This window comes from Salmo trutta, chromosome 11, assembly GCF_901001165.1.
Source record: "Salmo trutta chromosome 11, fSalTru1.1, whole genome shotgun sequence".
Lineage (NCBI taxonomy): Eukaryota > Metazoa > Chordata > Actinopteri > Salmoniformes > Salmonidae > Salmo > Salmo trutta.
In genome coordinates this window covers 17,318,761-17,343,365 of record NC_042967.1, presented here as the reverse complement: position 1 = coordinate 17,343,365, position 24,605 = coordinate 17,318,761, and the positions used below count along the sequence as shown (strand labels likewise).

Here is a 24,605-nt window from a genome sequence, read left to right as displayed (position 1 = left end):
GTCTGGTTAATATAGCACTGTGCCATGCCAAGGGATGGTCTGGTTAATATAGCACTGTGCCATGCCAGGGGATGGTTTGGTTAATATAGCACTGTGCCATGCCAGGGGATGGTCTGGTTAATATAGCACTGTGCCATGCCAGGGGATGGTCTGGTTAATATAGCACTGTGCCATGCCAGGGGATGGTCTGGAGGGGGGTGGGGGGGTGGGGGGGGGGGGGGTGTAGGAATCAGGAGCAGGAGAGCAAAGAGTTCCAGTGGCACAAAACGTTTAATAAGGCGGTCCCGAACTCACAGTACAAACAAGAGGGAAAAACCCGCACAAACGAAGTCGCCACCCACAGGGAAACTACTTACACACACGGAGGAGATACCTCCACTCCTAAAACAAAGTCTCGAAAACACACGGTAACACTACCGAAACAAATCGAAACCCCGTGGTGCAGGCACGCACCCCTAACATGAAATACATACAAACAATCCCGCACAAAGCCTAGCATGCAGCGGGGTGTAGATAAACCCACCGAGCACCGCCCGAACAGGGAGAGGACAGGGATAAGCCATTGAGGCTTCAAATGCCTCTGCATTTGGGTAGGGTATTTGTGGAGAGTTGGAGGAGAAGAGGGGAGAAGAGGATGAATGGGTAGTACACATCAACTCATGGGACGGGGGTTACGATATTAACTAATTAAATGATGTTTTCATCAAGGCCTGCTCGGAGGCCATTTTTCCTCGCTGATCGTCTCTCTAGCGAGCCCAACCGGCATTAACATTCACCTGCCATCAATGGAAAGACCTTGAAGTTGCATCATTCGAGACTTCCATATTTAATACGCCGTTTTCCCTCATTCCTCCTCCTTTTCTTGATTTCTGGTTAAATCGTGCTCCAGATGTAACTTTGTATGTAGATCAGGCCTGCGTCCCTATTCAATATATAGTGCACTACTTTTGACCAGGGCCCATAGGTTCTGGCCAAAAGTCGTGTACCTGTAGGGAGTAGGATGGCATTTGGGACACACATGCCGCTTTTACTGTCAAAAGATATTGCCTCGCAAAACAGGGCACTGTCAGGAAGGATGAAAACGGGGTTGTTTTATTGTTGCTGGGCGGCTCTGCCAGGAAAGGGGGATGGAGGACCAGGCCTGATCAGTAGCTGTCAATGTCATCTGTCTGTCTGTCTCCTCCTTCATAGGAACATATTCATATGTAACATATTCATATGGGCATCTGGTGTCCTTTTAGGCCCACACACATGGGCATGGAAACACACACACACACATGGGCATGGATACACACACACATACACACACACATTGGCATGGACACAAACACGCATTGGCATGGACACACACACACACACAAGTTCACACTCTGGCACCACCGATGCATTTGGGTATTGCTCATCACTCATGCACATGAGTGCACACACACATCGACTTGCGGACACACACACACACACACACACACACACACACACACACACACACACACACACATTGTGTCATTCACAGAACAGCACAGCAACAAGCTACTGTCATAGTGACACATAAACAGATACACACGGACACAATGCTGGGCCTGACAGTAAGATGAATGTGATAGAAAGGCGTTCTCTAACTGTCCAAAGGCATAACTGCCCCCTCTCTCACCTTAGTGGCCTCCCCTCCCCTCCCCAACCCTCCCCCTGCCCCCTCTCTCACCCTAGTGGCCTCCCCTCCCCAACCCTCCCCCTGCCCCTTCTCTCACCCTAGTGGCCTCCCCTCCCCCTGCCCCCTCTCTCACCCTAGTGGCCTCCCCTCCCCCTGCCCTCCTCCCTGGACCTCGCTACTGGGAGTCCTTTTAATTGAAAGTTCAATTTTGACAACTGGGTGTTGGACATTGTTAACACCAGCCTCCCACCAGGTCCACACTCAGAGGAGAAGCAAGACAAGACCCAGATTAAAGCCTGTTGAAAAAACATCTATCTTTCACCTGAACAGACCATGTGCTAGAGGGAGTTCTCTTGAGGTGGGCGAGGTTCTGCTTCTCCAATTAAACCCTCAAGTCAGGAGGAGAAAGAAGGGAGATAGAGGGATGGAAAGATGGCATGGATGGATGGATGGAAGGATGGGAGGGATGGGTTGATGGAAAAAGGGAGGGATAGAGGGATGGAGGGATAGAAAGATGGAAGGTGAAGGGATGGGAGGATGGAAGGGTGGAGGGATGGGATGGATGGAGCGATGGAATGATGGAAAAAGGGAGGGATGGAAGGATGGGAAGATGGAAGGATGGAGTGATGGAGGGATGGAGGAATGGAGTGATGGAGGAATGGAGTGATGGAGGAATGGAGTGAGGATGGAGGGATGGAGTGATGGAGGGATGGAGTGATGGAGGGATGGAGGAATGGAGTGATGGAGGGATGGAGTAATGGAGGGATGGAGGAATGGAGTGATGGAGGGATGGAGTGATGGAGGGATGGAGGAATGGGAGTGATGGAGGGATGGAGGGATGGAGTGATGGAGGGATGGAGGAATGGAGTGATGGAGGAATGGAGTGATGGAGGGATGGAGTGATGGAGTGATGGAGGGATGGAGGAATGGAGTGATGGAGGAATGGAGTGATGGAGGGATGGAGTGATGGAGGGATGGAGGAATGGAGTGATGGAGGAATGGAGTGATGGAGGGATGGAGTGATGGAGGAATGGAGTGATGGAGGGATGGAGGAATGGAGTGATGGAGGAATGGAGTGATGGAGGGATGGAGTGATGGAGGGATGGAGAATGGATGATTGGAGTGAGGAGGAATGGAGTGACTGGAGGGATGGCCGTGATGGATGGGATGGAGTGATGGAGGGATTGGAGGTGATGGAGGAAGGCATTGTGATGGAGGAATGGAGTGATGGAGGAATGGAGTGATGGAGGATGGTGATGTGATGGTAGGGCGATGGAGTGATGGAGGGATGGAGGGATGGAGTGATGGAGGAATGGAGTGATGGAGGGATGGAGGATGGAGTGATGGAGGAATGGAGTGATGGAGGAATGGAGTGATGGAGGGATGGAGTGATGGAGGAATGGAGTGATGGAGGGATGGAGTGATGGAGGGATGGAGTGATGGAGTGATGGAGTGATGGAGTGATGGAGTGATGGAGTGATGTGGAGTGATGGAGTGATGGAGGAATGGAGTGATAGAGGAATGGAGTGATGGAGGGATGGAGGGATGGAAGAATGGAGTGATGGAGGAATGGAGTGATGGAGTGATGGAGGGATGGAGTGATGGAGGGATGGATGGAGGGATGGATGGATGGATGGAGGGATGGATGGATGGAGGGATGGATGGATGGAGGAATGGAGGGGGAAAAATAAGAGGAGTGTTTGTTTACTGTTCAGCCGTTCTCCCAAATGTTTATACGCTGATTCACCTTTTCTTTAGCTGTGTGTGTGTGTGTGGGGGGGGGGATGTACTGTGTTATAATGCTACCTGGTTACCTGAGGCCAGGACATGGGTGTCTCCAACCTTGAAATAATAAAGATTGTGTATGTGTGACTAACGTGAGAGAGACAGAGAGGTGGGAAAGTAGTGAGTGATATCTGGCAGCTTGCCAGAGGCAGCTAGAGAGTGAGAAACAGAGAGGTGGGGGACAGTAGTGAGTGATATCTGGCAGCTTGCCAGGGGCAGATAGAGAGTGAGAAACAGAGGGGTGGGGGAAAGTAGTGAGTGATATTTGGCAACTTGCCAGAGGCAGATAGAGAAAAGGAGAGGTTGAAGGAGGGTGTGTATGTGCGGGTGACCTCAGCCACAGTAGAGCTGTGAAGATGACATCATTAGATTGACTTAGACTAGTATAGCTACTGCATTAGAGCCATATACACACTGGACACATAGTATTACAGTGATACTGCCAGACCTGCTACTGCATTAGAGCCATATACACACTGGACACATAGTATTACAGTAATACAGCCAGACCTGCTACTGCATTAGAGCCATATACACACTGGACACACAGTATTACAGTAATACAGCCAGACCTGCTACTGCAGTAGAGCCATATACACACTGGACACACAGTATTACAGTGATACTGCCAGACCCATAGATATAAATACATACTGTATGACAACAGATATAGACTCAGCTTTTCATTATGTGTGTGTGGGTCACAGAGGCAGCTGAGGGGAGAACGGCTCATAATAATGTCTGGAACAGAGCAAATGGAATGGTATCAAACACCTGGAAACCATGGAAACCATGTGTTAGATGTGTTTGATGCCGTTCCACTGAATCCGCTCCAGACATTACCAGGAGCCTGTCCTCATCATTTAATGTGCCACCATCCACCTGTGGTGTGTGTGTGTGTGTGTGTGTGTGTGTGTGTGTGTGTGTGTGTGTGTGTGTGTGTGTGTGTGTGTGTGTGTGTGTGTGTGTGTGTGTGTGTGTGTGGTGTAAGGGATGCAATTCTCTTTATAAGTGCAGTCCACTATATTTCACTGTACTGCATTGCATTATCCTTCCAGACCTGTTGCTACAGGACTTGTTATGAGTCTGAAAGAAAGGCTTTGTCTTGGCTTTCCATCTAATGAGTTTGTTGTTATTCTGATGCGTATTCTGACCGGCAGGGTGCTGATTTGATTACGGCGCCACGCGGCGCCTCGTCAGATCATGTCGCTGATAAAGAATGTCTGGGACCCCGACCTGCCCAGCTCACCCGTCCGTGTTTGGAGGCCAGAGGGGTGAAGGGTAATTTGCTTCGTCTCCCTGTCGCCCCTCGCATCTTGTATTCCTTCATTAGTGTTGTCCTTTAACGAGCGGATCAAACGTGAGGGTAATTATTAAATAGATCATATCTCTGCTGTAGCCGTGGCAACGGTCGCCGGGCAGGGAGGGAAGCGATGTTGGGAACCTGGTACTTTTGGTAGACCCGTGTGTGTGTGTGTGTGTGTGTGTGTGTGTGTGTGTGTGTGTGTGTGTGTGTGTGTGTGTGTGTGTGTGTGTGTGTGTGTGTGTGTGTGTGTGTTTGTGTTGTGTTTGTGTGTGTGCGTTCACATTGCGTTGTGTGTTTGAGTTGTGTCTGTGGTGTGTGTGCAACAAAAGTCTCACGGTTTGACTTCAGTATTCAACGTTTGTCCAGGAGGGGGATACACGTCAAATTTCAACAGTTAAGTTTAGATAAGGATTAAGGTTTGGGAAAGACCCGAAAAAAAACGAATGGCCCTATTCAGGGAAAGGGAAGGGAAAGGGGAAACCTAGTCAATTGAACAACTCAATGCATTCAACAGAAATATACAGTTGCTAACATATGCTAACACTATTGACATCCTGTACAAGGTAGTTGATGTGCTGTACCCCTGCTGTGACAGCCCTACCTGTACTACCACTGTACTATACTGTACACAATAGCCGTAACTCAGTGCAGGCTGTAAACCTATAAGAGCCATTGTGACTGGGATGCCCTTGAGTGAGATGGCTCCCTAGCAGTGTGACTAGAACACAGAGTACCCATCACACACACACACACACACACACACACCACACACACCGCACACACACGCGCGCACACGTGCACACACACACACACACACACACTCCACACACATTTTGTTCCCATCTACTTTCAATGGGGTTAGGGTGGTAGGTTGTAACTCGCCCCGCATCAAGGTCTACAGCAAGCAAATCAATTATGCAAATAACTTAAAGGTAAATGCTTTTGCTAGCATGGCTGCGTTAGCGGCGGCCTTGGGGTATGGGTGCTATGCGTTGTGCGTGTGTGTGTGTGTGGGAAGCCTCCCTGGAGGTTTGAGTTATGAAACCCAGGTTCCCTGATAGGGGATTTGCACGTAAACAGCCCCACTGCCATTTCAAAATAATCCCCATAGACATCTATCTGGGAGAGGAGGGAGAGGGACCCGCTAATCAGACGTCTGTAGCTAGCCTAGCCCTGAGGTGCTGCCTTCCTACCATCTACTTACTGCTACACTGTACACTATCTGTTTTGAAATTGTTACCGCAAAGCTATGGTTGTGTGTGTGTGTGTGTGTGTGTGTGTGTGTGTGTGTGTGTGTGTGTGTGGGTAGGGGGATTGTGACATCGAATGAATCATACTTCTGGCATCGCACACAATCAAGTGCGCACACACATGCATGCACGCAAGCACACACACAAACTACTTAAACGGAACACAAAGGGCGTTGATTAAAGCCCATCAATTGTAGTGGTGAAGGAGAAAGGTAAGGGCCTCCACATTGATTCTTTGCTAAAGGGACACGAAGGGAGAATAACTGTCCCACAATCAGCTTCACACCTTCAGCAGGGGGCAATTACACTGGTGTAAGGTCAGCTAATCTCTGGTTTACATACATACACACACACACACACACACACACACACACACACACACACACACACACACACACACACACACACACACACACACACACACACACACACACACACACACACGTGCACACACACACACACACACACACACAGGCACGCACAAGTACACGCACACAACATACCCACACAGACAGACCTTCTCAAAAACACTCTTTCTTAAACTCTCTCTCTCTCTCTCACACACACACAGCTAAATCCTGTGCCGGTCGATAAGGCGGCAGGGTCCATCGGTCACCAGTGTACACGTGAGCAGACTTTTGAATGATCACTTAGCATGCGTCTTGTAGAAAAGAAACTGACAGATTAGGGAGAAAAGAGGTGTTCTGAGGAGTGAAGCTGGTGATCCTAGTTGGAAATGGAGGGAGAGTGTGATGAGCTAGTGGTTTGGTAGGGCTGATTGTGACAGAGATTGGATATGTTTAGAGAGAGACTCTCTCTCCCTCTTGCTTTCTTTCTTTCTCTCTCTCTCTCTCTCTCTCTCTCTCTCTCTCTCTCTCTCCTCCTTCTCAGTGTGTAGAAATTCATCAGGCACTCTGATAGATGAGAGTGCATAAAGGGACATGTGGGGTGTAAATCTAACACACACACACACACACACACACACACACACACACAGCTCTATCAGTGAGGGTTAGAGAATGGTCAGAGACTGCACCATGGAATAAATCCTACATGGCACCCTATCCCCTGTATAACAGCCTCTTCCCTATGGGCCCTGGTCAAAAGTAGTGCACTATATAGGAATTAGGGGGACATTTGTGACGCAGACACGGAAAAAACACACAAAACACAGGGAGGGAGGAAGGAAGACAGGGAGGGGAAGAGGGAAGGGGAGAGGGAGAAATGGTGGTAGGTGGGATGAAAAGAGAAGTACGGAGAGGGAGAGGTAGAGCGAGAGAGAGAGCGAGAGACAGAGGGAGGAGGAGTGGAGGGATCAGAGCTCACTGAGCAACATCATAAAGCTGGTGTTCTGATTCTGTCACCATGAGAGATTTACACACACACACACACGTACAGTACCCACACACTTCCATCACCTCTCCGACACACACACAAACGCACACACACGCACATACACACACACACTAAGCCCCATGTGCTGCCTATTCAACGTTATCTCATGACAAAGAAAAATGCTGTATTTTCTGGTCCATCCCTCAATCACAAATATCTTACCTTCTCGAGTTAATACGCCATAGCCGAGAATTACCTTTCTCTCCTCACACTCCCTCCTGCAGTTGTTTAGACTGATCCCTGACCTTTTGGTATATAGATAAACCTATGTACAGGGATGGAGCCGCTCTGGAGTAAAGCTGTTACCAGGCCCTGCTTCCCCTGTTGGCTTCATTAGCACACAGCCACACAGAGGACAGTAAAATGCCTATGGGCAGCCTGTAATGTTGTTATCTGGCCTGTAGGGGGAGGCCTCACCCGGGAGGGATGTTGTGAGGAACAATGCTAGCGCTCGTTAACATAAATAAGGCGAGGATTGCATCCAAATAATCTCTTATTTCTCCCAAAATGTGTACTTGATCACTCTCCTTCATGGGTTTGAAAGGAAAAGAGTGTCTGCCTCCTGAACTGCATTTCACAGCACTCCAGTCAAAAGTAGTGCACTATACAGGCTGACATTTTGGATGCAAACACTGAATATATGTGTTTCCATCCTCCTCTTTCTGTCCAGAGACAGAGACCCCTACAGAACAACAAGCAACAGTGAAGTGGTGATGACAGACAGACAGCGTGGTGGTGGCGGAGAGGAGAGGAGAGGAGAGGAGAGGAGAGGAGAGGAGAGGAGAGGAGAGGAGAGGAGAGGAGAGGAGAGGAGGACTTTGTCAGCAGAAGGTGATCTGCCAGAAAACCGAATAGAGGGGAGAGAGAGTTGTGAAAAGGGCTGTGAGCATCTGTAGTCACAACATGAGCTCCTAGGAGAACGCCAGAATGGAGAGGACAGAAGAGAGGCTGGACTAGGCCCACACACACACCTGCTCTGCTGGTCCGGCCGAGTTGGTCCGGTGGGTTTGAGGGACGTGATGGAGGGATGTGTTGTTGTAGGTAGTGGACTAAGATTATGTAGGTAGTGGTTTTAGATGGTGTAGGTAGTGGACTTAGATGGTGTAGGTAGTGGTCTTAGATGGTGTAGGTAGTGGTTTTAGATGGTGTAGGTAGTGCTCTTAGATGGTGTAGGTAGTGCTCTTAGATGGTGTTGGTAGTGCTCTTAGATGGTGTTGGTAGTGCTCTTAGATGGTGTAGGTAGTTTTATTAGATAGTGTAGGTCGTTTTATTAGATGGTGTAGGTAGTGTACTTAGATGGTGTAGGTAGTTTTATTAGATGGTGTAGGTAGTGGACTTAGATGGTGTAGATAGTTTTATTAGATGGTGTAGGCAGTGTACTTAGATGGTGTAGGTAGTGGACTTAGATGGTGTAGGTCGTTTTATTAGATGGTGTAGGTAGTGTACTTAGATGGTGTAGGTAGTTTTATTAGATGGTGTAGGTAGTAGTCTTAGATGGTGTAGGTAGTGGACTTAGATGGTGTAGGTAGTGGTCTTAGATGGTGTAGGTAGTGGTCTTAGATGGTGTAGGTAGTGGTCTTAGATGGTGTAGGTAGTGGACTTAGATGGTGTAGGTAGTTTTATTAGATGGTGTAGGTAGTGGTCTTAGATGGTGCAGGTAGTGGACTTAGATGGTGCAGGTAGTGGTCTTAGATGGTGCAGGTAGTGGTCTTAGATGGTGTAGGTAGTGGTCTTAGATGGTGCAGGTAGTGGTCTTAGATGGTGCAGGTAGTGGTCTTAGATGGTGCAGGTAGTGGTCTTAGATGGTGTAGGTAGTGGTCTTAGATGGTGTAGGTAGTGATCTTAGATGGTGTAAGTAGTGGACTTAGATGATGTAGGTAGTGAACTTAGATGATGGCACGCTTTGATTGACTGGTGCAGTTGGCGAACATTTTTAGCCCAGTGGGCCAACCGAAAAACATTTTTTTTTGCACAGAAAGATCCTTATTTGGCTAGTAATTAAGGCCTCAAGTAAAAAAATGGTCCGGTGTGCTAGAAAATGCCAGGGCTGATTTCTGGCCCCAGTCCGCCCCTGGTCAATCAGGTTTCAGGATGCTGCAAGGCTGACTGGCCTGACATCCTATCGGGTGTTCTCTAATTGAGCCTGTCACTAATCTGTCTTGTACCCTATCTCTTTCTTGACTCCCATCAGGTCTGAAACATTACACTAATTAACTACCATCCCCAGGTAGATAGTTTAAAACAACAGGATACCTGCCTATCAGCTCTGAAACCACATACCACAGATGTAGGATCTCAATTTGAGCCAGTGTGCTACAGCAGGAAAATAATCATGCATCGACAGTAAATATGAATTATTTTGTGGATTATAGTTAATATGCTCTTTTGTAGGGGTTGATAACTTTTCATAAGGGAAAATCAAGTCTGAAATTTCAAAGTGGAAATTACAAACTTCAGAAGCCTTTTTAAACCTCATGCACTACTGTACATGTTTGACATTTCCTGCATTGCAGGCAAGTTCTCCTGCGACAGGGTGATCAAATTAAGATCCTACATCTGTAATTAACTACCGAACATCCCCAGGTAGAGAACATAAAACAACAGGATACCTTCCCAACGAACATAGACAGGCAATAAGGGAATAAATTACACAAAAAAATACCCAGAGAAGCACTATACATCATTTTTAAGATTCATAAAACATAAAATAATTATACAAGGAATTTGTGAAGTTAAATGTGGTCTTTGCAGTACACGAGATAACCTATCAAGAAACATTTTCAAAATACTGTAAGCATTAAAGTGGTCTTGGCTGTACACATGCAGGTAACAGGGTATAGGGCCCACTGGGTTAAGGGTCCAATACTTTTCTGACAAACTAGAGGGGGGAAACCTATAGTCCCAAATGGCACCCTATTCCCTATATAGTGCACTACTTGTGGACTACACAGGGAATAGGGTGCCATTTGGAACACAGACCAAGTTTGCAAGCTAGGGTTATTAGTTTGACCCTCTGTCAGATTCCAGTGTGTAGTTCTGCAATACAAGGTACCCAGGGGCCCTAGATACTGTATGGGTTTAAGTGCTGTAGTTTAACATCATCTCTCGCTGTGTGTTTCTGTGTGTTCACGACAAACACTGGAGCTCGGCTGGCCGCACTAAATCTGAAGGATTACTGGGCGGTTGACCGCACAGGGAGATGGGCTGGCAGGTCAAAACCACCGGACCGGACACACACACACACACCACCACCACCACACACAAAAGCACACACACACAAAAGCACACACACACATATTTATACACACACACACACAACATAGGAATGTTTATCTAAGGGTGGCTCAGTGAGGTCCTGTATGGCTCAGTTGGAAGAGTGTGACACATGCAATGCCAGAATTATGGGTTCGATTTCTGCCTGTGGCCACCACTATATCTAATGTATGCACACATTACTGTAAGTCGCTTTGGACAAAAGTGTTAAATGCAGTATAAATGAATACAAATATTTGTTGTGTGTAGTGTTCTAAGTCTCTATCAAAGGTAAAGAACTGTCCACTGCAGGGTCATTCCACGCCAGCCCAGTGGGAAATATTTCTGGTATCTCAGATTGTCCTGGGAATTCTCACATAGAAACTTCATTGGGTGAAAGAATGTTTAACATGCTTTTTACATTTGTATCACAAAACATATATTTTGAAAATCATGATGAAAGTAGCCACTTTAGGCCCTTGTTAAACCTAGACATGCCTCCTGTCAGATCTTATGACCTGTGAACTGTACCAGATACAGACATCATGGTGTCATCATACTCTTTATAGTGTGATCTAACTGATGGAATATGTACAAACTCTGCAATACAATTTTTCATATTCATTTATTCAACACTATAAATATGAATATGAATCCTTACCCTTTTTCATTTATCTTATTTTAAGACATATAGTTTGGAACAATATACTCTTGAAACACATCAAACTTCCAGAGTGGCTCTCTGGTACTTTTAATGACATGACCCATTTTACTGTATACATTGAAATTGACATTCAGCAAATGACTAGCAGCAGGAGTTTGAATCCATTCACTATGTTGGTGGTGCTCATAACATTGATCAGAACTTCCGAATTAGCTCCGAGCCCACTCTGTAAATGTGATGTACTTGTAGAGTTTATTGTTCCAAACAATATGTCTTAAAATGAACACAATCAAAAAGGGTCGTTTTTAGATATTCATATGAATATTTATATGTTGAATAAATGAATGTGAACATTTGTATTTCAGAGTCTAGACCTAGTCTTGAAGTTAGAGCACACCATGCAGTTTAATAACACCAAGATGTTGTCTATCATGTACAATATACAGATCATAAGGTCTTGCAGCGGGTTCCTGAGTGGCGCAGTGGTCTAAGGCACTGCATCTCAGTGCTTGAGGTGTCACTACAGACACCCAGGTTTGAATCCAGGCTGTATCACAAGCGCCTGTGATTGTCCATAGGGTGGCGCACAATTGGCCTGGGTTTGGCTGGTGTAGGCCGTCATTGTAAATAAGAATTTGTTCTTAAAGGATTGGACCCTTTTTTTTTATTACAATTTTTGCCTAAAATGACATACCCAAATCTAACTGCCTGTAGCTCAGGACCTGACGCAAGGATATGCATATTATTAATACATTTGAAAGGAAACTCTTTGAAGTTTGTGGAAATGTGAAATTAATGTAGGAGAATATAGTACAATAGATCTGGTAAAATATATATTTTTTAATTGTACCGTCTTTGAAATGCAAGTGAAAGGCCATAATGTATTATTCCAGCACAGGCACAATTTAGATTTTGGCCAATAGATGGCAGCAGTGTATGTGCAAAGTGTTAGACTGATCCAATGAACCATTGAATATCTGTTCAAAATGTTGTACCAAGACTACCGATCCCTTAGAGGTTAATGACTTGCCTAGTTAAATAAAGGTACAAAAATGTAATAATTGCAGGATATGTGTAGGTCTTAAAAGGGCCTAAAATTGCCAATTTCTCAATGTTTTGTAATACAAATGTAAAAAGCATATTAAACAGAATTCCTCCCAATGCAGTTCCTGTGTCAGAATTCCCAGAACAATCTCAGATACTAAAATATTTCCCTCTCCTGCCCTGCAGTAATGTGTGTTTTTATAGCTTGTATGGTGTGTAATAGTTCCATGATTACAATCTGGTGTGATATCATGTGTGACAGAAAACAGACACACACACACACAGCTGTTCCTCACACTGTTAAAGACATGGAGAATACGAGCCTGGTGAGCATTGAGTCATGTAATCCTTAACTGTGCAGTACTCAGTCGTGAAAAATTCTCAGATAATGAGTCTAGAATCATGGCTGTTTATCAGTTTCACGGGGCCACGAGGATTCAGGCAAACACATTGTATTACATATTCTCCCCATGCTCCACACACACACACACACACACACACACACACACACACACACACACACACACACACACACAGCAGCTACATTATTATTTATAAGTGCCTCACAAACACACGCTTACACACAGTGAGATGTAGCCTACTTTCCTCGACAACCAGTTCCATCTCCCTCCTTTTAAAATCATCAAACCAATTCTCTTCAGCATCCGTTATCTGACTGAATGGAATCAGTGTCCTCCTTCTCAAGTTTCTGCCACGCGGAGCGGAGCAGGTGAACCCAAGAGCAGACTCAGACGGGGAGACTGGGATGAGGTAGCCAAGGTATTTATTGAAACACAGGGGGAAGATGGGTTGCAGGCCAGGGGAAGCTCAGGTAGGTTGCAGGAAGCCAGGTGCGGAGGCTGAGGCTGGAGCGAGGGGAGTTGGGACTGGGTAAGCAGGTCCGGAGAGGAATCCAAGGACGCAGTGGAGTGGGGGGGTCCAGGACAGTGCAGCAGGACTGACGAGACGTGGGACTGGAGACAGGGACCAGAGTCAGATCAGGAGAGGAAACCAGCGTCAAGCACAGGAAAACAGACACAACACGAAAACAGGATCTAAGCAGGAACTAACAGCTAAAAAACTGAGACTGACTGAGCAGAGATTACGATCTGGCAGCGTGGAAGTGGCAAGGCTGAGTATTTGTAGAGGTCTTGATTATGGAACAGGTTGCAGCTGGTGGGGATCTGCTCCGCCTCCAGCACACCTGTGTCCGCCCACACAGTCACCCACACACACACACAAACACACACAAAGAGGAAAAGGGAAAGAGCACTGTGGGAGTGGCGGCAGGTTAGGGAGACAGGATGAGCAGTAGAGGGCATAGCAGGCGCAGATGTAACAGTTTCCCTGGCCAACTTCCAACTGCCTTAAATCTTGTTTGAGGCGTTAATTGGATATGGAAATGACAGTGATTACATAGGACAGCACAGTACACACTTGAGAACCTTCCACAGGGGAAGTTCATCAGGGAAAATTGGGAAGGAGGACACTGCTTCTTTTCAGTCAGATAACGGATGCTGAAGTGAGTTTGTTTGATGATAGCCTGTGCAGAGCTACTTCAGCCTAGGTTTGATTTTCTCAAACATCTAATGTGGAGAGAGGGGGTGGGGGAGGGAGAGGGGATGGACGAGGAGGCAGGGAGAGAAAAAGTGAGAAGTTGTCAATAATATTGGTTCATTACTTATAGATGCAACATCTTAAATTGAACCGTTTCTCACAGCAGGAAAATAATCTTGCAGCAACAGGAAATGTGAATTTGTCACAGGTGTCAAAATGAGTAGACCAAGGTGCAGCGTGGAATATGTTCATCTTGTAGTTTAATGAAAGAATGAACACTTTACAAATTAAACAAGAAATGACAGCAGACAGTTCTGTCAGGTACTTACAACTAAACGGAAAACAACTACCCACAAAAAACAAAGGAAAAACAGGCTGCCTAAGTATGGCTTCCAATCAGAGACAACGATAGACACCTGCCTCTGATTGGAAACCATACCCGGTCAAAACATAGAAAACAAAACATAGAATGCCCACCCACCTATCACACCCTGGCCTAGCTAAACAGAGAAAACACAGCTCTCCTAAATCAGAGCGTGACAGAATTATTGTTTGGCTTATAATTAATGGACATTTTTGTAGGAATTGATACATTTTTTGTTAGGTCAAATCAAGTCTGACATTTTAAAGTGGAAATTACAAACTTTAGAAGCCTTTTTAAACCTTGAACACACTACAAGTTTGCATTTCCTGCAGGAAATTTCCTACAAAAACAGGGTGATCAAATTAAGATCCTAAATGTGTACCTTTGCAAACGCACACACACACACACACACACACACACACACACACACACACACACACACACACACACACACACACACACACACACACACACACACACACACACACAGCCTTCTATAACTAACCTTGTGGGAACACACAACTCAGTTCCATTCAAAATCCTATTTTCCCTAACCCCTAAACCTAACCCTTACCCTAATCTTAACCTTAAGCTTGACATTAACCCGAAAACCTAACCTTAACCCTGACCCTAAAGCTAACCCTAGCTCCTAACCCTACACCTAATTTTAACACTAATTCTAACCTTAACCCTAAACCCCCTAGAAATAGCATTTTGACCTTGTGGGGACTAACAAAATGTCCCCAATTGGTTTGTTTACTATTCTTGTGAGGACTTCTGGACCCCCCGAGTATAGTTAAACATGTCCACACACACACACACACACACACACACACACACACACACACACACACACACACACACGCACACACACACACACCAGCTACATTATTATTTATAAGCGCCTCACAAACACACGCTTACACACAGTCAGACGTAGCCTAGTTTCCTCGACAACCAGTTCCATCTCCCTCCTTTTAAAATCATCAAACCAATTCTCTTCAGCATCCATTATCTGAGTGAACGGAATCAGTGTCCTCTTTCCCAAGTTACCCTGGCCAACTTCCTCCTGCCTTAAACCTTGTTTGAGGCGTTAATTGTATATGGAAATGAGAGTGATTTCATGGGACAGCACAGTACACACTTGAGAACCTTCCACAGGGGAAGTTCATCAGGGAAAATTGGGAAGGAGGACACTGCTTCTTTTCAGTCAGATAACGGATGCTGAAGTGAGTTTGTTTGATGATAGCCTGTGCAGAGCTACTTCAGCCTAGGAGGTTTGATTTTCTCAAACATCTAATGTGGAGAGAGGGGGTGGGGGAGGGAGAGGGGATGGACGAGGAGGCAGGGAGAGAAAAAGTGAGAAGTTGTCAATAATATCTGTTCATTACTTATAGATGCAAGATCTTAATTTGACCCATTTCTCAAAGCAGGAAAATAATCCTGCAGCAACAGGAACTGTGCATTATTGTTTGGCTTATAATTAATGGACATTAATTACACACACACACACACACACACACACACACACACACACACACACACACACACACACACACACACACACACACAACCTTGTATAACTAACCTTGTGGGAACACACAATTCAGTCCCATTCAAAATCTTTTTTTCCCTAACCCCTAAACCTAACCCTTACCTTAATCCTAAACTTAACCCTAGTCTTAACCCGAAACCTAAACTTAATCGTAACCCTAAAACTAACCCTAGCTCTTAACCCTAACCCTAAACCTAATTTTAACATTCATTCTAACCTTAACCCTAAACCCCTTTAGAAATAGCATTTGAATCCCCCCCCCCCATTGGTACATTTTTGTTCATTTACTATTCTTGTGGGGACTTCTGGACCCCCCAAGTATAGTTAAACATGTCCGCACATGCGTGCACACACGCACGCACACACACACTCACACACACACATAGCAGCTACATTATTATTTATAAGCTTCACACAAACACACACTTACACACAGTGAGACGTAGCCTACTTTCCTCGACAACCTCCTTTTAAAATCATCAAACCAAATCACTTCAGCATCCATTATCTGACTGTAAAGAAGCAGTGTCCTCCTTCCCAAATTTCCCTGGCCAACTTCCTCCTGCCTTAGACCTTGATTGAGGCGTTAATTGGATATGGAAATGAGAGTGATTACATAGGACAGTACGGTACACACTTAGGAACCTAACATTGGGGAAGTTCATCAGGGAAACTTGGGAAGGAGGACACTGCTTCTTTTCAGTCAGATAACGAATGCTGAAGTGAGTTTGTTTGATGATTTATTTATTTTTCCTATATATTTATCCCCTTTTTCGTGATATCCAATTGCGATCCAATTTTGATCTTGTGTCATCGCTGCAACTCCCCAACGGGCATCGGGAGAGGCGAAGGTCGAGTCATGCGTCCTCTGAAACATGATCCGTCAAAGCGCCCTTTTCAACACCCGCCCGCTTAACCCGGAAGCCAGCTGCACACATTTGTCTGCGGAACACAGCTCAACTGACGACTGAGGTCAGCCTGCAGGCACCGGGCCCGCCACAAGGAGTCGCTAGAGTGCAATCAGTCAAGTAAAGCCCCCCCGGCCAAACCCTCCCCTAACCCGGACCACGCTGGGTCAATTGCGCGCTGCCCTATGGGACTCCCGGTCACGGCCATTTATGACACAGCCTGGGATCGAACCCGGGTCTGTAGTGACACCTCAAGCACTGCGATGCAGTGCCTTAGACCGCTGTGTCACTCAAGAGGCCCCAAGTCTGACATTTTAAAGTGGAAATGACAAACTTTAGAACTCTTTTTAAACTCAAATACACTACAAGTTTGTATTTCCAGCAACAACAGTTTGATCAAATTAAGATTCTACATGTGTACCTTTTGCACACACACACGCAAGCACACACACACCCACTCTTGTGACGGCAAAGTTTAATTTGCCACAAATCTGCACTGTCTGCCTCTCTACCGTAAGTTGAGTTACAGCAGCAACTGCTATGACCTTTTAAAAGATTTATTGATTTGTTAATGCGGCTTACCGTGTGTGCTCAAACTCTGCCGAATGTCATTGCGTGAAATTGAAGCAGGTTGAAAGCCGTATTGATTGAGGAAACACGTTACATATTTGACATGTTTGGTTTGACAGAACGAGTGCGCTAGTCAGTGTAGTTAACATATGACTTTTCCTCTCGACCATACAACCCGATGTCTGTTAGGCAGGTCGTACATGATACGGAAGACCGCAAAAGACGACAATCTTTCAAAGAACAAAATTGGTCATCCCTTTGTCAGTTTTTAAAGTAACGCTCCAAAAAATTTGTATAATTTCAGCCAGTAGTTTTGAAAGCCTCAGTCCAAAACGGGTCCCCGCTTTCTGTGTACTACGTCATCCAATTGTGTACTATGTCATACATTTCATTTGATATGTTACGTCCTGCAAAGAACTGTCAAATAATAATGTTTTGCAATTCGTATGATATGTTACGAATCAAATTATATTTTTTTACGAATTTGTTGAGCTTAAGATCGCGGACTGCATCTTTAACAGTTACATTGACATTTTGGTAATTTATCCACACTTACAGTCAGTGCATTCAACTAAGGAAGATAAAACAACCACATATAGAAGCAATGTCACGGTCGTGATAATAGACGGACCAAGGCGCAGCGTGTGTTGAGTTCCACATCTTTATTAAAAGTGAAACTTCTCAACAAAAACAATAAACAAGCAACGAAACGTGAAGTAACGTAGTGCAACAAGCACATACACAAACAATATCCCACAAAAGCAGGTGGGAACAGGGACACCTTAAGTATGATCCCCAATTAGAGACAACGATAATCAGCTGCCTCTAATTGGGAACCATACTCAATCCCAAACATAGAAATAAATCGACTAGAACACCCCCTAGTCACGCCCTGACCTACAACACCATAGAGAACCAAGGGCTCTCTATGGTCAGGGTGTGACAAGCAAGTCAAAACTTTCTCTTCTCCGTACTCCTTTCCTGTCTTTAACAAGGAAAAGTCACTTGCCCGTCCCAACACCATTATCTGCTTCCCAGTTCTCTGATGAGCTGTGTCGGTGTCCCAAATGGCACTGTATTCCCTTTAAAGTGCACCAAATAGGGAATAGGGTGCTATTTGGGATGCATAAAGTGTTTTCTTACACACCTTCAATCATCCTCTCATTGTATCAGAGGAGATGTGTATCCATTTGGGGAATGGGATTCAATAGGGCAATCTGCAGGAAGAGAAAATAACATTACATCTTGGCTGGCTGGATCCCTTCCTGTCCCTTGATGCTTTTGCTACTCCTCTCTGACTGAGGCATGAGTCATTACACACACACACACACACACACACACACACACACACACACACACACACACACACACACACACACACACACACACACACACACACACACACACACACGCACGAATGCAGGCAGGCAGGTACACACACACACACACACACACACACACACACACACACGCCTCCTGCAGGTATCTGACTGACGATGTAGTATCATTACCCTTAACATTAGTCTCTCTTTGAGTCATCAGTGTACCTTTAACCCAGACCTCTCCACACCTCTTCAACTAAACCTCACCAATATAACTCACCTCTATCTCCCACATCACTGGTTTACAGCTGAGCCATTCCTCCATCTTTTCCCTTTTCCTTTCCATCCCGTTCCCTCCATATAGCTCTACCCAGGGAATTCTGGGAAATCCCCCCTCAAAACAAACAACCAACCTCACTCTATATGAGTTTTCCCATTTCTTTCCCCCCTACTTTCCTCTCTAAAGCCTTCCCTTCTTGAATGGCTGCTAAGATGTGGTGATGCAGCACAAGACGCTATCAGGCTGATTGGATGGCGGCGGCGCCTGGGTTGCCGCGACAGCAGAGGCGTTTGGCTGTTAAGGCGTTAATAAAGTCACGTTGCGGCCCCGTCGGAAAGCCTCTCAGGCGGGGAGACCCGGGCGTGATGGATTGCTCCTTGTCAGTACAATTTGAGAAATGTATTGAGACTACATGGGGTTGGTGGTGGAGGGTTGAGAGGCATACAGGTAGCGTAAAGAGAGAGGGAGAGGGGGATGGAGAAATGGATGGAGAGAGAGAGAGAGGTGTAAAAGATGGATAGTGTGATAGAGAGCGTAACAGGGAGATGGAGAAATGGAGAGAGAGCTAGAGAGAAGGATGGGAAAGGAATGAGAGTAAGAGGAAGAAAGAGAGAAATGAATAGAAAGAGAGAAGGAGGGGGAAAAGATGGCCAGTGAGGTAAAGAGGGAGAGCAGGAAAGAGAGGGAGAGGAGAGATGTGGTCACATTAGTGACGTTCAGAAGAAGGATGAGAAATGGGAAAAGGAACATATGTGGCAACAAACAGTGAGAGGAAATAGAGAAGGAGAGAGAGAGAGAGACAGATTGAGGGAGGAGGTGGTGGGAATGGGAAGTAATGTTTCTTCACTTCTTCACAGAGCTGCTTCACACATGCGTTGCTCATTAGATATTTATAGCCACATGAAGTCCCGGGGCTGTGAGAAGCAGCTCTGACCTGTTGAGCCCAGGCAACGTCTCCGTCCCAAATGGAACCCTACTCCCTCTTCAGTGCACTACTTTAGACCAAGGCCCATAGGCACTAAAAAGAAAATAGCGGTGACATTTTGGACTTCTAACACAGCATTCTGAATGGTAGAGTACAGTCATGCTGTTTACACAAACAATCAAGTTCGGCAAGCGGTGAAAATGCCAGTGAGAATGTCTGCAATCTCCAATAGCAGAACACCGCTGCCGGACACTATTGCTAATTCAATACTTCACCGTGTCATTTTCTATGGGCTTGTGAGTAATGGGCATTCGCTGATGTGTCGAATGGATTCTATAGTTCTCGGTTAGACTTTTTAGTGAGAATCCAGGCAGAGCCCAGCAATATAGACTAGAGATCTACAGGGAGATACCAGAGGCCTGGCAGAGTGGTATCTTTCCTATCCTCAGCTCTTCAAGCAGTAGAACGAATGGGTTTTCTCTCCTGTCTTTCTTATCTCTCCCGCTCTCCTTCGCACGCTCTCTTTCTCCGTTCTCATCTTGCCTTCCTCCCTCCCTTCCACACCACCTGTCTTTGCTATCTCTGCTCTATCCTCTGCTCTCTCTCTCTCTCTCTCTCTCTCTCTCTCTCTCTCTCTCTCTTTCTTTCTTTCTCTCTCTCTCTCTCTCTCTCTCTCTCTCTCTCTCTCTCTCTCTCTCAATTCAAGGGGCTTTATTGGCATGATAAACATATTTTAACATTGCCAAAGCAAGTAAGGTAGATAATATACAAAAGTGAAATAAACAATAGAAATGAACAGTAAACATTACACTGACAGAAGTTCCAAAAGAATAAAGACATTACAAATGTCATATTATGTATATATACAGTGTTGTAACGATGTACAAATGGTAAAAGTACAAAAGTGAAAATAAATAAGCATAAATATTGGTTGTATTTACAACGGTGTTTGTTCTTCATTGGTTGATCTTTTCTTGTGGCAACAGGTCACAAATCTTGCTGCGGTGATGGCACACTGTGGTACTTCACCCAGTAGATATGGGAGTTTATCAAAATCGGGTTTGTTTTCAAATTCTTTGTGGATCTGTGTAATCTGAGGGAAATATGTGTCTCTAATATGGTCATACATTGGGCAGGAGGTTAGGAAGTGCAGCTCAGTTTCCACCTCATTTTTTGGGCAGTGTGCACATAGCCTGTCTTCTCTTGAGAGCCAGGTCTGCCTATGGCAGCCTTTCTCAATAGCAAGGCTAGCCTCACTGAGTCTGTACATAGTCAAAGCTTTCCTTAATATTGGGTCAGTCACAGTGCCACTGTGTACTCTCTGTTTAGGGCCAAATAGCATTTCTCTCTGTCTCTCTCTCTCTCTCCGTCATCTGTCCATTCTTTCTATCTCCCTCTGCTCCTCCCCATCCCTCCTCTCCTCTCTTTGACCTTCTCTTCCTCCTTTCCTCTGTCATCTTCTTCCTCTTTCTGCCTCACTTCATCCATCTCCTTTCCTCTCCTTCCCGCTCTCTCTAACCTTGACCCCTCTTTCTTGCCTCCCATCCTCTCTTTCCCTGTCCCATTGGTCCTAACCCTTTCTCTCTTTCCCTGTCCCATTGGTCCTAACCCTTTCTCTCTTTCCCTGTCCCATTGGTCATAACCCTTTCTCTTTCCCTGTCCCATTGGTCCTACACATTTCTCTCTTTCCCTGTCCCATTGGTCCTAACCCTTTCTCTCTTTCCCTGTCCCATTGGTCCTAACCCTTTCTCTCTTTCCCTGTCCCATTGGTCCTAACCCTTTCTCTCTTTCCCTGTCCCATTGGGTCCTAAACCCTTTCTCTCTTTCCCTGTCCCATTGGTCCTAACCCTTTCTCTCTTTCCCTGTCCCATTGGTCCTAACCCCTTCTTCTCTCTTTCCCTGTCCCATTGGGTCGCTAAACCCTTTCTCTCTTTCCTTCCTCCTGTCCCATTGGTCCTAACCCTTTCTCTTTCCCTGTCCCATTGGTCCTAACCCTTTCTCTCTTTCCCTGTCCCATTGGTCCTAACCCTTTCTCTCTTTCCCTGTCCCATTGGTCCTAACCCTTTCTCTTTCCCTGTCCCATTGGTCCTAAACCTTTCTCTCTTTCCCTGTCCCATTGGTCCTAACCCTTTCTCTCTTTCCCTGTCCCATTGGTCCTAACCCTTTCTCTCTCCCCTGTCCCATTGGTCCTAAACCATTTCTCTCTTTCTTTCCCTGGTCCCTTGGTCCTAACCCTTTCTCTCTCTCTTCCCTTTCCCATTGGTCCTAACAACCCTCCTTTACCCTTTCTCTCTTTCCCTGTCCCATTGGTCCTAAACCTTTCTCCTTTTCCCTGTCCCATTGGTCCTAACCCTTTCTCTCTTTCCCTGTCCCATTGGTCCTAACCCTTTCTCTCTTTCCCTGTCCCATTGGTCCTAACCCTTTCTCTCTTTCCCTGTCCCATTGGTCCTAAACCTTTCTCTCTTTCCCTGTCCCATTGGTCCTAACCATTTCTCTCATCCCCTTTCCCCTCATTAACCTCTCAGTCTCCCTCTTCCTGTTCATGCCTTCCACTCCATTTCTTCCCCCATCTCCGCTAACCTCCAACCTCACCTCCCTAATCCCTTTGTCACCTCTCTCTGTCTTAACCCTCATCCCCCATCCATTTCTGTCCTCTCTCCTCTCACTGCACCTTCTCTCGCCATCCCTACCTTGGAAGTGACAGAGGGCAGCAGATAGCCTAGAGGTTAGAGAAGTGCTTCATCAGTTGGAGGATTGTGGGTTTGAATCCCAAGTCTGACCAGCATTTCTGTTCTCTCCTCCTTCTTTTCCAGATGACCCAGGAGCAGTACATCCTCGCGGCCCAGCCCAACACCCTGAGCCAGCGGGCACACCAAGGTGCCCAGGCCTACCCGGTGGGTATCTACGGCTGGAGGAAGCGCTGCCTCTACTTCTTCATCCTCCTGCTCCTGGTCACCATGATCGTCAACCTGGCGCTCACCATCTGGATCCTCAAGGTCATGAACTTCACCGTGGTGAGTTACCCGTAGTGCCCCTGGAGGTCTGGAGGGGATGTGTGACTGTGTGCTGAGAGGTAGCTTGTTGTAAGGGTGGTAGTGTGACCCGCGTAATGCTTTACGAGTGTTGAAAAGTTCACCATCTGGTTCTTGAAGGTCATGAACTTCACCGCGGTGAGGTGACCATAGTGCCGCTAGAGGGCTAGAGGGGAAATGCATGTGAATGTGTACCTACGCTGGTTGTTTGGGATCTTGTCAAGGCTATGTCATGTTTATGTCATGTTTATGTCATGTTTATGTCAGGTTTATGTCATGTTTATGTCAGGTTTATGTCATATAAACCTCAATGTGTTAACATACAAGATATCTAAGAGTGGTTTCATAAGACCAACTAAATGCTCAGTTTGCTCAACATTAGTCCTCGATTGTAGCCTAAGTGATTATGCAGGTTTCTGCACCAACCTAAATCATGCTGATAGAGTATCTTCACTGAGTAAGGATGTTGCTAGGGAACTATATCATGTCCTCATGGAGACGTGATGAGGCTTGCGGAGGAAGGCTTTTCTCACTTGATAGATGGGTCAATTGAAAAACATTCAGTGATCAGGCGGAAGGGGAACCCAATGTTAAATTAGTGGCTGAACAAGACTGTAGATGACACTCTTAGCGGGACAAAAAGCCAGATCAAATCACATGTTAATGTGAATATGTTAATGGCTTTAGATAGACCATTCGTCGTGGCTCAAGGCACAGGTAAACAGCCTTCTCTAACTATGACAGAAACCCAGCTGTGAAAGTGGACGGCGTGTGAAATGGAGCCTATGGAAATCCTGTCTGGATGGGAGAGAGCGGGGGCGTACCAAAATTGAGGGCGCGCTCCAAATGGCACCCTATTTGTGTATTATTTTTGACCAGAGCTCTATGGTAAACGTAGTGCACTACATAGGAAATGGATACGATTTGAGATACAACCATTACCATGAATATTTCCATCCAATGCTCTGCCTCTGACAGATAAACAAACCTGTCAAAAGTTGCAGATCTATTTACTTGTTTTTCAGGGGGGGGCGGCCTAGTCTGTAATATACCCAGCATGCCCCGGGGCCCCTGGGACCGCCCATAATAATATATATAAAAATACGTTTGGATGAGGTGACCCCACCTGCCAATTGCTGATTTTCTACCCCTTCTGTTTTCATAATGGCTTCCTGCAATCAAATCTGCCGGTGACTTCAAAATAACCTAAAATACGCCGGAAGGGATTTAATTTCTACCAAATAAAAGGGCGAGAGCGAGTGTGTTTGTGTGAGCGTGTGTGAGAGACAGAGCGGTGCGGGTTTTTCGCGAGGCCCCCAGCCATTCCCATAGGCCGCCGGCATTCCTGGTCCCAAATCCAATTGTGCAGATGCATTTTCCGAGGTGTTATTCCCACCATGGCTCCCAATATCCTCCAGATATTAGTGAAATCCCTCAAAGTGATAAATGTCAACGTGCGCTGACTAATGGGCCGCTTTCCCCCCTGTACACAGAGACAGAGAGAGAGACAGAGAGAGAGACAGAGAGAGAGAGAGAGAGAGAGAGAGAGAGAGAGAGAGAGAGAGATGAGAGGGATGAGAGAGAGAGAGAACAGAGATGAGAGAGAGAGAGAGAGAGGGAGAGAGGAGACAGAGAGGAGAGAGACCAGAGAGAGGAGAGAGAGGGAGGTGAGATAGAGAGACGAGGAGTAAGGAGAGAGAGACAGAGAGAGAGAGAGAGAGAGAGAGAGAGAGAGAGAGAGAGCGCTC

The 24,605-nt window shown here is 46.0% G+C and overlaps 1 protein-coding gene across 4 annotated transcripts in view; it reads left to right on the top strand.

Moving 5' to 3' along the window:
* Window positions 1–24,605, top strand: part of LOC115202333 (zeta-sarcoglycan) — a 329,855-nt gene that overhangs the window by 180,009 nt on the left and 125,241 nt on the right. For 3 of the 4 annotated variants that reach the window (XM_029766418.1, XM_029766421.1, XM_029766419.1), the window contains exon 2: window positions 22,639–22,839. In XM_029766418.1, the coding sequence (XP_029622278.1) occupies window positions 22,639–22,839 (201 nt within the window). Of the gene's footprint in view, window positions 1–6,560; window positions 6,616–22,638; window positions 22,840–24,605 lie in introns of all 4 variants that reach the window. The other variant, XM_029766420.1, reaches the window with a different exon arrangement.